Source organism: Hippopotamus amphibius, chromosome 11 (genome assembly GCF_030028045.1).
Source record: "Hippopotamus amphibius kiboko isolate mHipAmp2 chromosome 11, mHipAmp2.hap2, whole genome shotgun sequence".
Classification (NCBI taxonomy): domain Eukaryota; kingdom Metazoa; phylum Chordata; class Mammalia; order Artiodactyla; family Hippopotamidae; genus Hippopotamus; species Hippopotamus amphibius.
The window spans coordinates 19,013,050-19,028,852 of NC_080196.1; the positions used below are offsets into that span (position 1 = coordinate 19,013,050).

Below are 15,803 nucleotides of genomic sequence, written 5' to 3' on the forward strand. Positions count from 1 at the left end.
GCCGCGATAGGACAGTGGCCGCGGGAGTACGCGAAGGCGGGCTTGCAGCGAGCCGCGGGCCCGGAGGCCTGTAAGCCAGTCGCTCGTTTGCCCTTGCTCTTTTGGGAACGTCCGGGCTTCGCTGCTCTTCCGAGAATCATTCCTGAGTGGGGCCTAGGAGCTGAAGAACGGTCCACGATGAGCTGTAAGGCAGGGAGTGTGCTGGAGATGATAAAGCTTTCAAGCAAGTCTCTCGGGTTTGACAGAATTTTGGAAAAGGTATTGGAGGCGAAGGGAAAGAAAGAACCATGCTTGGTTCGTGGTGAGCTCTGCATAAATTGTCTGGCTAGGTTCTGTTGGACTGCGTCCCTAAATTCACCTTAGTAACAATAGTACTACTTTAATAGAGCACAGTTGTGTGCTAGGTGTGCCTATATTGATCTGCCCGTCTTTAAAACGGAAAGGTGAAGTGGCTTAGCCAAGCAAAATGGGTTTATTCGGGGACAGCAGAGGAATTGCTTTTTTGGCCATGCAAACTGTGGCCCACCATAGGCAAGTCCTCTGCTGTTCTTTTATAGAGAGGAGAGGAGAGAGTTGAGACGGGCTGTTTTGAACAAGTTCTTTGGAGGAGAGGAGAGCCGAGGCTGTGGTGGTTTCTCATTGGTTGAGTTGCAGAGGTTTCTCCGTAGCTGGGTTGTTGCTGGACGTGGAGAAAACCTTTTCCCTTCCCTGCTGGGGTTTATAAAGTAAGCTGGGAGGAGTGGTAAGTGGGGGAAAGTTACCCCTTCAGGGCTTCCCAGCTGCATTTTGAATGAGGTATTTTGTAATAATTTTATAATTGCAACATTATGTAATTATTACAATATTATAAACATTTTAAAAAGAAGTGCAATTAATTTTAGTAAAACATTTTAAGTAACTCATTATATCCAAAATATTTTAACATGTAATCAATACAAACGAGTACTAACTTTTTGTACTTGATCTTTGAAATCCCCTGAAGTGAATTTTACAGTTACAGCGCATCTCACTTCGTATTAGCCATGTTTCAAGTGCTCAATACTGACAGGTGACTAGTGGCTACCATGTTAATTGCACGAGTCAGCATCATAGTAGGTGCTCTGTCTTTGTTAATTTGATCAAAAATGGATTTTGTAGTTTATGTTTCATGTGGGCAGAGTTGCTCACAAAAGTATAGGTTTATGCGTAGTGATCTATAAATCCAGCCGTGACCTTGGTTTCTTTTACCGTAAATTTTAAGGTTACGTGATTTAGACCAGTGGTTCTCAATTGAGGGTGGTTTTGCTCCCCAGGGGACATTTGGCAGTGTCTGGAGACATTTTTGAGCACAACTGGAGTGTGGTGGGAGTGGTGGGATTGGCCAGGAATGCTACTAAACACCTCACTGCACAGGATCCTTCTCCCTTTCCCCACAACAAAGAATGTCCAGTCCAAATGTCAACAGTGCTGAGGTTTTGAAAACTTGATTTAAACCACCCTCTTAATCATTCCCTTTGTCCTAGGTCAAAACTAGATAAATTGCTACTCTCTTGCTCTTCCTAAGAATCTATTAACTATGACTTTGCGCTGAACTTTGAGTTGGTTGTTCAAATCATGTGATTTCTGTGTGTGTTGGCATGGGACAGAATGTCTTTCTCTGAATCTCTGCTTAGCAGTTCTTTAAAGTGTGGTTTTTGTGCCTCAGTGGACCTTGACTGCCAAAATTATTTTGTCAAAGAATTGTCCCTTTGGTGATTTAAATATGATACGAGATTTTTCAAGGCAAGAAATGCTCACTTTTAAGTGCAAGATTTTAAACTCCAGGAATATTGTTAAAACTAAACTAGAGTAAAGTTGTATATGGTCTCTAAGACACACTTGTCCTCTTGCCTCATTGCTTTTGCAAAGGCGAGAAGGAATAATGTTTCTGGTGTGAGAAGCAAGTGAGATGCACAGTACTATTGTACTATTGTTTCAAGTCGGCCTGATCATCCACTCCCACAAAGTCAGTGAATCATGTAGAATAACACTTTGGGGATTTTGTGTTTTGGACAAATGTTTTGACCTGATATATAGAATCTGATAAATGATGGTGACTTTCTGTTCCTCTAAAAATGATCTGTTGAAGAAGGCAAATTGCAAAAGTAGCCCTGGTACAGATGTCAAGTCAATGCATGAGATTGTACATTAGAACTTCTTTTATTTAAGCCTGTTCTCTTTTTAAAACCCCTGTTTATCAGTGTTTATAAATATCCAGAAAACCTATCTTTTATAAAAAAAAAAACAACACTGCTACGGAAAAACTAACACTCAAAATGAATGTCCTACATGTGGTCTGTCACTCCCATCACTCCAGCCAACTGCCAGCACCAAGCACCATACATGTGAATGACACCATCAAAGTCAACCAGCTCCTAGCAACCTGCCAGCTGTCTGTAGAAACAAGAATGAGTCCAGGCAAGCCCAGCCTAAATTGCCAACTGACAGAATCAAAATCTAAGAAATGACTTATGCCCCACCCCACCCCCCAAAAAATGTCCTGCTCATGTAGTAAGATCACTTTTAAATCAGTCAACAAACTGAGTACTCTGAGATTATAAAGAAATACCAATCACAGTTCCTTGCCCTCTAGGAGTTTATCACCTAGGAGAGGAGAAAAGTGGGTTCCAGGGAACAGTCCCGTCAGATGTGCCCTGAGAAAAAAACTCTTATGAATAAATAATTTCAGAAAATATTGATGTTATATACCCCCTTTTTAAAATTGTGGTTAAAATACACATAACATAAAATTCCCCATCTTAACCATATTATAGTATTCAATTCAATAGTAATTTTTGCATTCACATGGTTGTACAGCCGTCACCACCACTGATCTCCAGAGCTCTTTCCATGTGCAAAACTGGAACTCTACCCATTAAGCAATAACTTCTCATTCCCTTTTTTTTCTCCAGCCCTGGCAACCACCATCTACAGTCTGTCTCTCTGAATTTGACTACTCTATGTACCTTATATGAGTGGAGCCATTGTATCTCTTTTATATATTAAAACTTTTGACTAGTTCTACAATAAATAAACATGTTTCACCTTATGTTTAAGTTACTTGCCAATGGGACTCTTTCCCTCACAATAACACATGTGGAAGAAGATACCTCAAGAATCTCAGGTGAGATCTGGAAATACCATGTGGAATCCAACACACAAAGAAATAAGGGAGGGCAGTTCAGAAGCAAGGTGAAACTGTGTAGAGTCATCCTTGTGGAAATGAGAGGTGAAGATGTGTAGATGAATGAGATGTCTCAAGAGGAAGAACACAGACTAGAGAGAAGCATTAAGGATTTAGGACTGAACCTTGAGGACATACAGGGTTGAGAAAGACAAGGAGCTTTTGAAGACTGTAGAAATGGTTAGGAAGGTAAGAATAGACCTTATACTTACTAGAAAAACTTTGAGGCTTTGGATCTACCACAAAAGGACAGTGATATTATTTAAAGTTTATCAACATGATATGCCCATAGGTATTTCTGGAATGCTGTTCCTCGGTAAACAGAGATTATTTAAACTTCTTTTTTGCTGTTTGACCTGTGGCTTTATCATAATTGGCTCACCATATTTACGTTCCTGCCGGGCATCCTTCCTTTCTGGGAATGACTGTTCAGATACTACATTCTAAACTAGAGCAGCTGCAAAAACTCTACCCAAGTTTGTACTGTCCTTGAGAGGAGATCTGGAGGAGTGAATAGCCCCGATCCTCAGTCTATAGGTGGTGAGGAAGGTCCTTCCCTATTAGCCCCTCTTTTCGAGGTTCAAGGCAGTAGAGAAGCTGTAATTGAGAGAAATCTTGCCAGTGTGATTAAAGTGATAGAGGCCTTCATAGCATTCACCTTTATAGGCATTCTAGAATGATTCAATAAAATCTGCCATTTGCCAGCCTTTGGGAAAAAATATAGTGACTGCTTATATTCCTTCTTAGCACCTCTCTCACCATCACCACCACTCCAGTGAACAAGAGTAGCATGTTACTTCAGCTGGCTAAATCTTCAAGGAATATTTAAATTCCTCTTAGCTCCTCCGTAGGGCTTTGTTTTGCTTCCCATGGCACCCATTTGCTAACTTTTGTTGTTTCTGGTCTTCTCTTATAGCCTCTGTTGTTTCATACGCTCCTTATTTTTGGATCCTCTACCTTTGACCCAGTTGGCTCCCATTTTCACTTTTATCTTTCAGTGTCCTTTTCAAATAGCACCCACTGTCCCTAGAAAGACTTCCCTGGTATCTCCAACCATCTTCCTCTGATTCACTTCTTATACCGTGGCTAACTTTCATCATAGGACTTACTATACATTATTGAAAATATCTGTTGATTTTCCTGTCTTCCCTCTCCTCACTGAGAGCTCTTTGGGAGCAAGTCCATAGCAGATGCTTAATAAGCATTTGTCAGTGCCTAGTAGAATGCTTTTCACATAGAAGATACTCCCTATGGTTTGTTCAATCAGTTGCTGAAGCTACTAAATGCTGTGCACATGGTTGAAGAATGCTCAGAGTTGACCCTCAGATTTGACTGTATTCATTCATTCAACGCACATTTGAGTATCTACTATGTGCCAGGCACCATTCCCAGCACCGGGAATTTTATACCAGTGAACAAAGCTGACAAAAGTCCTCCCACTCGTGGAACTTCTGTTGTGTTGTGGTAAATCAAAGACTGAACAAAATTAGTAAATAAAATATATAGTATGTTAGATGGTGATAAGTGCTATAAAAGAAAGCAGAGAGCAATGATAGACAGTAGTGGGACAGGAGAGTTTACATGTTTTTCCCTGAAATATGTATTCGCATGGAATTCTTTTTTGAAAGTTCAGTTTTAAATACTGTCATCTAGGAAGACATCACTGAAATAGTGACATTCCAGTAAAGATCTGAGCAGGTAATAGATACTCCAAGGGGAAGACTGATCCAGGCTGGGGAACAGCAAATGTGAAGGCCCTGGGAATTTACCACACTGTGCTTGCGGTGTTTCGAGAGGATTCCCAAGGAGACCAGGAAGGGACGATTTGGAGATGAACTAACCATGTACAGCTTAATTGTATAAGGACTTTGGTTTTTACTCTGAGTAAAATGGATTTCCATTAGAGAGTTTTGAAGAGAAGAGTGACATGACTTGCATTTGAAAAGGAGCACTCTTGTTGCTGAGACTGAGAATGGACAAAAGGCACACAGGTAAGTTGGGAGGCATCTGTAACAACCGGAGAGAAATGACAGCTTGGACTCAAGTGGAAGTATACTGAGTAGGTGATGGGGGCTGGGAAAGTGATTGGCATTCTGGATTTGTTTGAAGATAGAGCTGACAGGCTTTACTGATGGGTTGGATAGTGAGATAGGAGGGAAAGAGGAGTGATGACTCCAGGGTTGGGGGCAGTTCTACATATGGGAGTGTCTGCCCTTAGAAGACCTTGGGTGTAACTACCTTAAATTGGTCATGGCTTACGTCACTCATGAGTTTTATCACTTTCCCTCCTTCCATAGAGCTGCTTTATACTACATACATCTTGAGGACTCTTATCAGGGGACTTTGCTGTTTATCTGGGAGCTGGGACTTTTACCATCAGTTGGGTACATTGGGGTACGCTCAGAAAGGAACTGAACATAGAATAGAAGACAGGGCATCTGATAGGATCATATTCACCTTCAGAAAAGCACCTTCAGGATTTGTTCAAGCCTCTTAAAGTAAGCAGAGTGAAAGTTCTGACTGCAAGCAGAGAAGCAAGTGGGCTGGAGTCATTTTCACATTTCTGGCATTTTCAGTAATAACTAACATTTATTGAGCACTCTGAGCCAGACGCTGCATTAAACACTTTACCTACATTATTTCATTTAATCCTCACAACAACCCAATGAGGCAAGTACTGTTATCCCCATTTTACACATGAGAAAACAGAAACTTTTCTCAGGTCTCACAGCTAGTAAGTGGGATCTAAACCCAAGTTGTCTGTTCCCTGCCCGCGCGTTAATACCGTATTATAGTACCTAACCTTAGAGAAACTGTCCTGGATCCTGAGTGAAACTGGTACCAAGTGTAGCCTTTGGTGGGCTTGCGAATCTGAATGATTAGTTGACCCTCTGTCTCTTGGTAGGCGTTGCAGAATAGGAGCAAGCAAAGGGGTGGTAGAGTGGCAAGTGGAAGAGGAAGAAAACCAGGAGGTGTCAATGTGGAAGTTAAGGAAAGGCCAGAAAACAGTTTAGATGTTGCAGAATGCTCAGAGGTCAAGTAAGGGACAGGCCGAAAAGCATCCACTGAATTTAGTAATTAAGTCATCCTTGATCTTGGCAATGGAAACAATTCCGACTGGGCAGTTTTAAGCAAATCCATGTGAGACTATCCAAACCAGTTTTCAGTTTGATGGTTGTGTTGGAGTCACAGCCTTGATAAGGATGAGAATTTAAATGTTTTAACCACCTGTGATATGCCAGGCCCTGTTCTAACTTAGAATTTTATCTTAATCTTTATAAAACTCTATAAGGGTAGTGCTGTCATCTCGACTTTACAGCTAAGGAAACCTCAGTTAAGGATCTTGCCTAAGTCTGGCTGCAGAACTAGCACTCTTAACTATTGGTCTAGTCACCTGTGTAATTAAGCTACTAAAACATACATTTATTATCAAACCAAAATGCTGGGCTGATACAGCAACACGGCTGAACTATGGGACTTGAATAGCTTATGCCTTTTTATGGCCCCTTAACATGATTTTCATCTCTTTTTCTTGCCGTTGCCACCCCATCACACTGCCACCTTCTGTCCTACTCTTTACCTCCTTTCCTGCTTATATGCAGGTGCATTTATGCATTATCCTCAGACACACTTCCTCTGCTATCTGCACTGTGTCACATATGAAATCAGCTATGTCCATTAAACTGCTTTGAAAACAGCCTCCTTCACAAATACATGAAATTCTCATCCACCAATATTACCTGTTCTCTGTGCTTCTGTGCATACGTATGGTCTTTAACGTTCGGTCTCCTTGATTGACTCACGTTTTTATGTACACACAGGTTTTCTCACACCATGTGCCACTCCTTGAGGCCTGTTACAGACAGACACCCTTACAGAGCCAGAGACGTGTTTCTTTATGCAGTAGCTGAGGCCCTGTGTGGGCTGCTCAGCAGTCAGCCGCAGTCCTGGTGATGGCAGTGACTCTTAAAGACCAGAAAGATTGGAAACCTCAAGGCCTAAGAGCATTCTGGGATCTGGACAGAGCTTCCTATTAGGGACTGTCTCCTTCGCTGCTGTTGATTATTAGGCATGCCTTCTCAGTGTCTTTACTGAGAAGCTAATTGAGGAAAGGAGAGACTGTATTTGTCACCTGAAGCATATCTCTCTGTGATAGAATCTCAGCCTGCAGGTTGGGGGTGGGGTGCGGGGAGGCCGTGGTGGCATGAGTCATATGAACTCATGTGAATGCATGAGGTGCAGGGAAGAGACAGCACACTGCAGGCCATACAGAAAAGGGGCAGATGACTGTATGAGTGCGTGTCCATTTAAGACCATTTTGATGCTAAACTGAGAAGTCGATGGTGTCAGACTGGGCTGAGCCATAAAAGTTCTTGCCAATCTATTGCAGTCGTCCAACCTACAGGATTACTGGGGCCACGGCAGCTATATTTCTGATCCTGTGGTATCATAAAAGGTTACACGTGAGGATGTGTAACCCTCCTCCCAATGCATGAGGTCCTAGTTGTCTGCAGCAGTCCAGGTGAGATGTGAGGGGAGGCAGTTTTACCTAGCAGTTAAGCCTGAGACACCTGGGTCCATTGGAGATGAAAAAGACTTTACTTCAAAGATTTGTGAGGGTCAGACAGTGTCTCAATGCCTGTAAGACAATGCATGTATATTTCTAAGCATGGTCTCTAACGTAAAGTTAGCCATAGTTAATAAACAAATAAACACATGTGATCCCTACAGCATATATCTTGACTGAGACTGAGATCTATTTTTTTTTTTAAATAGTGTCCTCCCCCCAGCTCTACTGTTCGTCAGAGAGGTAGCTCTCCATTGATTTCTTGCCCCACAAGACTGTTTCTTACTCCTGGGAGGTTGGGTAGGACATCCCTTCATTGTTATATCTTCCATTGGTTTGCTTATTTTACTTAGGGAGACAAGAATTGGCAACACAGGGAAGTCCAGTGGTTAGGACTCTGCACTTTTACTGCCAAGGGCCTGGGTTTGGTCCCTGGTCAGGAATCTAGGCTCCCACAAGCCATGTGGCACAGCCAAAAAAAAAAAAAGAAAAGAAAAAGAAAAGAATTAGCAATACATAAAAGCATCTCTCTGCCATGTTGGGCTGACTAGTACAAAAGTATCTCCATTCCAATGTACATTTTCAACCAGTTTTGTATCTTACTATATTCTTTGGCCTTTCTAGTTGTGAAGTTGTGGAAAAAGATAAAAATTAAAATCGGTATTCTGTGGAACTTCCCTGGTAGTCCAGTGGTTAAGAATCCACCTTCCAATGAAGGGGACTCAGATTTGATCCCTGGTTGGGGAACTAAGATCCCACATGCCGTGGGGCAACTAAGCCCAAGTGCCACAACTACTGAGTCTGTGCCTGCATACCACAACTAGAGAGGCCATGCACTGTACCTACTGAGCCCGCATACTCTGGAGTCTGCGCAGCACAGCTAGAAAAGCCCACACATTGCAATAAAGAGCCCGCATGCTGCATCTAAGACCTGACACAGCCAAATAAATTAAAAAAAAAAAAAAAATGAGTATTCTGCAGTAGAAAATCCAATGGACATTTATTTAACTTTTGTCATCCCGGCCAAAGTTAGATAATAAAATGGAACTTTAAGAACTGATCTCTACCCAAGAAAATAAAAACACTAATTCAAAAAGATATACACATCCCCATGTTCATTGCAGCATTATTTAAAATAATGCTGGATGTGGAAACAACCTAAGTGTCCACTGATGGATAAATGAATAAGAAGATGTGATACACACATACAATGGAATATTGACATAAAAAAAGAATGAAGTCTTGCCATTTGTGACAACAAGGATGGACCTTAACAGCATTCTGCTAAGTGAAATAAGTCAGACAGAAAAAGATAATAATAAGTATGACCTTTCTTATATACAGAATTTAAAGGAAAAAAAACAAGATATAAAGAACAGATTGGTGGTTACCTGGGGCAAGGGGAGTGGGGTTGAAATGGGGGAAGGGAATCAAAAAATACAAATTTTCAGTTATAGAATAAGTCATGGGGATGTAATGTATAGCATGGTAACTATAGTTAATAATACCGAATTTGGTTTTTTAAAGTTTCTAAGAGAGTAAATCTTAAAAGTTCTCATTACAAGAAAATAATTTTGTCAAACATATGGATACCAAGAGGGAAGTGGGGGGGTGGGATGAATCGAGAGATGGAGATTGACATATATATGCTATGGATACAATTTATGGAATAGATAACTAATGAGAACCTACTGTAAAGCACAGAGAACTCTACTCAGTGCTCTGCAGAGACCTAAATGGGAAGGAAATCCAAAAAAGAGGGGATATACGTATACATGTAGCTGATTCACTTTGCTGTACAGTACAAGCTAACACAACATTGTAAAGCAACTGTACTCCAATAAAAAAATTTTTTTAAAAACAAAACAAAAAGAACTGACCTCTACTAAACACACCGTACCTTAAAATTAAATTAAACTACCTTTGGTGACCATGAGGCTTTCCTATTCGATTATATTTCCTGAACTGCCTGGATCTTTCCTGTCTTCACCTGGCTAACTCCTGCCTGTCCTTCAGTCCACAGATAATTCCCTAGGATGCCTTTCCTAATGTCTCTTCCCTGAAAACACTTTGATAAGTAAGATACTCACTTCCAGCAACCTGTATTTATCCTATGTGCAGCAATTCGCGGTACTGCAGTGTGCACGTGTGTCTCTTCCTTTAGATTGGGAACCCCATAAGAGCAGGGATTTGATCTCGTTCATCTTTAGATTGCAGTGCTTGAGAGACTCGGGTAAATGCCCCCAGTTAATGTGAGTTTACACTTTGGGCTTGCTTGGTATGTATTATTAGTTTATAAGGACATCTTGTGGCTAGATCATGTATTGTATAAATAGACTTGATCCTGTTGTAACATTTACTTTTCCACTGGGTTACCCATTAAGCAAAACATGACATTATTTAGGATGGTTTGTATTTTATGGTTCTGTTTCTGCTATACGTCAGGGCCTTCTAGGGGATAAACAACAACAAATGACTAAAGTTATAGTTTGTGAAATTCTGACATGTCTTCCTGGTAGGAGCATAAAGCCTGCTTATATCTAGAGATTCTGTAGTTAGCAACTGGGGGAACTTGGAGGTGGACAGACCTAGATCTGAATCTCAGTTCTGTCACATCCTGGGTGACCTCGAGAGTAAACCACTCTGAATTTAAGTTACTACAAACTGGAAACAATCCCTTCCTTCTTATATAGTGGAAAGACTTTGGCACAGTGCCTGACATATAAAAGTGCTCAATAAATGGTAGTTATCTAGAATTGAACCATTTGATGCTTGAGACATCCTTTCCTGTAGCTACAAACAGACACGTCAAAATATTCATCCATATTCTGCCTGAACACTTCTAGTGATGGTGAGAATTACTGTTGTTGGACGCAGCACATTCCATTCACAGTTCAGTTCCAACTTCTAAATATGATGCTTTTTCCCAGTAATTTAGGTAGGATATAAGAAACACATTTCTAGTATTTTTCTTTAAGTTTCCTTTCTAAAGATGTTTGATATAACATTTTAAATTCATTGTTCCACATTTTATCTTTCATATAATTTTTTTTCATTATGATACTATTAATGGGGCAGAACTTTAAAAGCAGCATTTTAACTTTGCTGGATTCTACTAAACTTTTTTACATTAAAATAGGTTTGTGGTATAAGCTTATTAATTCTAGTAATGCATTGAATTACTGAATTTCTTCCAGTAAATTGTTTCAAACCATTCATTATGAAGTCGTTCTAAAAACTACTTTGTGCACAAAGTAGGGAACATCCAAATTAAAACTATAATGGGTTAACAGATCATAAGGACTGCTAGCTTTGTTGGTGCAAAATTTCTAAGGAGACGATGCCAGATTGTTGTACATAAGGCTGAAAAGCTCAGATGGAGTGTTTTCTTTCTGCAGAGAAGTGGAGATTAAGAAAAACTACTCCTGTTTTTCCCTAAATATTCCTTTTTATTTCAACAACAATTTACATCAGAGTTAATTTCTATCCGAGAGAGATTGGTAACTTGATTTTCAATTTCTGAATCAACTTTTTGGGGATGACTCAGTTTAATCCAACTAATACCACCAAATATTCAAAATTCTTTTTTTTACACTTAGGTGACTGTTGCTTCTGCTGCCCCTGGGAAAGTGATTTGTGAAATGAAAGTAGAAGAGCAGCATACCAATAAAAATGGCACTCTCCATGGCGGCATGACAGCCACTTTAGTGGATGTCATATCAACATGTGCTCTGCTGTGCACAGAAGGGGGAGTACCTGGAGTCAGTGTGGACATGAACATAACGTATGTATCCAAAGTATACCCCAAATAACTTTTTTCAGTGTGATAACTCATTTCAAACGACTGAGACTAAACACATTTTTAACACAAGGCATGAGGTGCCCTTAGCTGATAATCCTTAAGTGCAGCTATAGATTTGTCTTAAAATATCCCATGGTTTTAGAGTCTAGAACTAGAGGAATTAATTTCCAAGTACAGTATACATCAGTAATAATAATAAAAGTAATCAGTAATATAACCAGTAATAAATGGGGAATGATCTAAACACTCAAAAAGGCCAACATTCAGCTTCTAATATGCATACTGGTGGGGAAAAAAAAATCATCACAAACTCACGGTTTATAACTGTTTCATACAATCCTTAAAAGTGCCACTTGTACAGATGTCTCATGAAGGTTGTATTGAGTACCTATAGAGAAAAGCTTGAATAAAAATTGAAGAAAAGTTGAGGAAACCTTCACGTATACATTGTCATTGCCTTGTAAACAAGGTGAGCACAAATGTCCGGTTTTGCAGTCCTTCATCCTTTCCTGCAACTGCACGGACATGCTCCTTTCCTGCAACTGCGTGGACATGCTCTCATGATCGGGAAGCAGAACCCCAGATGTCGGGCTTGTCACTCACTGTTGTGAAAATGCCTGCAGAGGTCAAACACTTCCAGATGCAAAAAATTAAAGTCCCACATTAACTAGTACTGTTGCCAGTGTCCTGCTCACTTAAGTTTAGTGATTTAGTTTCAAGTCAATGGATTTTGCCACCTAAGCAACAGAAGATATTTGTTGGAAGGGCAGGCAGGGGTCAGGGTGGGAAAGCCAATGTTATACTACACAAGGACAATGGAAATAACGTGTTATCAGGTTTTTAAACAATCTAAATCTTTTCTTAGGCTAACTTAACATTCAGTCCATCTTTACTATGGAAATAACTTAAATTGAGAGTACAGTAAGCAAATCACAGGACAAGATGCAAATAGTCTTTTGAAATTAAGATGTACAAAAAGGAGGATCTGCTCGGGCACTGGTGAGCCTATTCAGCAGTCCTTACCTCATTCCACGTAATGAGGGTAAGACCACTTGATGACTCTGCTTTGCCTTAAGACCCTCTATTAGGAGCAGAGATTTTCCAACCTAGCACTGCATTTCATGATCTTCTAAGATACTGCTGCTACAATCCTAAAGAATCTTTAATAAGCCAAACATAATTTTGGCCTTTCAAAGTATGTGTTGGCAAAGTACTGGCCACCATCAAGAACTGCCTGAGAGTCAAAAGGGCCTCATATTAATTCCTTATAGTTCTTACTAAGTCATTTTAGAGTTGAGTAAATACTGCATGTTGATAAGATGTAAACACCAAGTATTACTTAGGAAGTTAAGCAAATTAAATGAAAGCTCGAGTAAGTCTTTCACTAGTCCCAAATAAATATGAAGTGGGAAACTTAAAAAAAAAAGGGCAGGGGTTGGGGCAGGGCAGTTGAAAACCCCTTCCTGCATTTATGGGAAAAGAAACTTGTGTGCAGAAGAAATCAGTAAAATACAACTTGGTCAGGACCAGCCATTCAAGTCAGGACAGAAAGTTTACTGCCACTATTCCTAAACTATTTAGGAGTAAAATAAGTAACATAAGAAGACTGTTAGGCACACAACTTCCTCTTTTAAAAACTATTTGTTGTTAACTAAATTTAAATGTTTCCTTTCAAGGTACATGTCACCTGCTAATATTGGAGATGACATAGTGATTACAGCACATGTTCTGAAGCAAGGAAAAACACTTGCGTTTGCTTCTGTGGATCTGATGAACAAGGCCACGGGAAAATTAGTAGCACAAGGCAGACACACAAAACACCTGGGAAACAGGCCAGCAGTAGAGAAATCCAACAAATTATGTCCAGAGTAAATATGATTTGAAACAGATATAATTTTCAAAATAAATTCTCACAACCAGAAGAAATAATGAAGAAATATTTTCTTTGGGGAAAATGCCATAGAGATCAAGTGGAATATAGGATAGGGTTGTCTATATTCTTTCATTTTAAGCCTCTTTTAGTTTGTAATCATATATGATACTTGGATGAAAACCTTCTTAGCTCAAAGTGTTTTGAAAAACCGGTAAAGCAGAGCTAGCAGGGCCATTTTGAGGTAAGATTACCTTAAAACTAAAATCCAGTATGAAGCTAAAGGAGAAATATAAATTAACAGTTAATCTTTAATGAACTGTCGGTCCTTCTCAGCTCTAAAATGCTACATTTAACACAATTTCAAGATTATGGAACTTCAAAATAGATGAGCCATAGGCCACATAGGAAAATAAGATTGCCTAGTCCTCAACAAAGTTTAAGACAAAGCACATTAGTGATAAAGGAAACAGTCCAGTGGGTGTGCTGCGTTTCTGAGAATTTAGTAAAGGATTGGCATATTTTATAGTGGTGGAGGGGAGCATACTGTTAGCCCCTTTTCTAGTACCTAGCGTAAAACCACGCAGATCTTGAGTCTCCCAATCTACATTATTGGAAAGACCAAGTTCACAAATTGTTTAGTCCATTTCTCAAAGTTCTACTGACTATGGCATTCATAATAGTTTCTGCATCAGGGGATCTTAGTTAACACTTCATGACTGAAGATCATAAAGGAAGCAACTTCCTTTGCAAGTTGTAAACACAGTCTACAATTAAAGGTTGATTATCCTTTGGTTGTATTAGAATGCATGCTGATCTGTCTGCTGAAAGGACAGAAGCAGACTTGATAGTAGCAGTGAGCACAGAGAAAACCCAAATCTAACATTTCTCACGGAAAGTAACTTGGGCTTCTTGGAGAAATAACTGATTTCAGAGCTGGGGCCTGGGATAGGGAAATTACAAGATGAACATATCTTGTGCTTGAAAGTAAACAAGTGCTCAAGAAAACGACGAGAGGCATGAAAATTATACTGCATTGAAAAGAAAGGAATTGACTCCATATTGTTTAGGTAATAACATTGAATAAATGGCAGGCAGGAGAGCTCTTCCTTGTAACAGAATGCTGGTGAATCTGGAGGGGTAGATATAAAATAGTAACTATAAAATGGGGAAACAGAACATCACCTTGACCAATCAAAATGAACATCAACAAAGAGCACATTGACAGTGTGTTCCTGGATGTTAACTTTAGGGCACGTACCTTACGTTGGACATTGGCTAGGATACATAATCCAAATCTAGGGCTTCCTAGGTGGCACAGTGGTTAAGAATCCGTCTGCCAATGCAGGGGACACAGGTTCGATCCCTGCTCCAGGAAGATCCCACATGCCACGGAGCAACTAAGCCCATGTGCCCAAAAAACATAATCCAAATCTATCCCTGAAGGAATATTACTCAAATGCAAAATAAGGACACTGTGTTTTAAAAAATTGGCCTGTACTCCTTAAAACTGTCGGGGTCATTAAACAGCCTGGAGAAATGTTCGAATTTAAAGGAGACTAGAGACATGACAACTGAATGCAATGACCCTGTACTGACTACAGGAGGAAAAAAACCCCACAAAGATGGTGGAGGTGGGATGAATTGGGAGATTGAGATTGACATATATACATTATTGATACTATGTATAAAATAGAAAACTAATAAACTACTGTATAGCACAGGGAATTCTACTCAATGCTCTGTGGTGACCTAAATGGGGAGGAAAACCAAAAAGGGGATATATGTATACATACAGCTGATTCACTTTGCTGTACAGTATAAACTAACATTATAAAGCAACTATACTCCAATAAAAAAAATGAAAAAAAAAATAGGACAAACAACATAACTGGAATATGGATGGTAAATAAAAGTATATCGTTGTTACCTTTGAGTTTGATAATTTTACTGTGGTAATAATACTAGGTCCCAGGTACCGGGGACATGTACCAAGGGGGACGGGATCAAGATGTATACACCAAACTCTCTTATGATTCAGAAGATATATATAAATATGTCAGAGTTATTATGCGGGTGAAGGTTATACAGGAGCTTTCTGTATTCCTCTTAGAACTTTCCCAATTTATTCTAAAATAAAAACTTTACAGAGGCAGACAGCCAGGTTTTAAATCCTCCCCTACTCACGAGTCTGGGCAAGTTCCTACACCTCCACATCTAGTTCCACTCAGCGTTGTTAGGTAAATTAAGAGCTTAGAACAGTACCCAGCCATGAGAAAGTGTTAATTTCAAATAGACTCTTAGTTTTCAAATGATCAGAAAATGTGAAAAATTATTTTGAAATTAAGAATATTTCTTTCTT

General features: G+C 39.7%; 1 protein-coding gene across 1 annotated transcript; it reads left to right on the forward strand.

Moving 5' to 3' along the window:
- Positions 1–35: 35 nt before the first annotated feature.
- Positions 36–15,361, forward strand: ACOT13 (acyl-CoA thioesterase 13). Its single transcript, XM_057700161.1, has 3 exons — positions 36–258; positions 11,369–11,553; positions 13,248–15,361. The coding sequence occupies exons 1-3, from the start codon at positions 178–180 to the stop codon at positions 13,441–13,443; spliced, it is 462 nt and encodes a 153-aa protein (XP_057556144.1). The 5' UTR covers positions 36–177; the 3' UTR covers positions 13,444–15,361.
- The last annotated feature ends 442 nt before the right edge of the window (positions 15,362–15,803 follow it).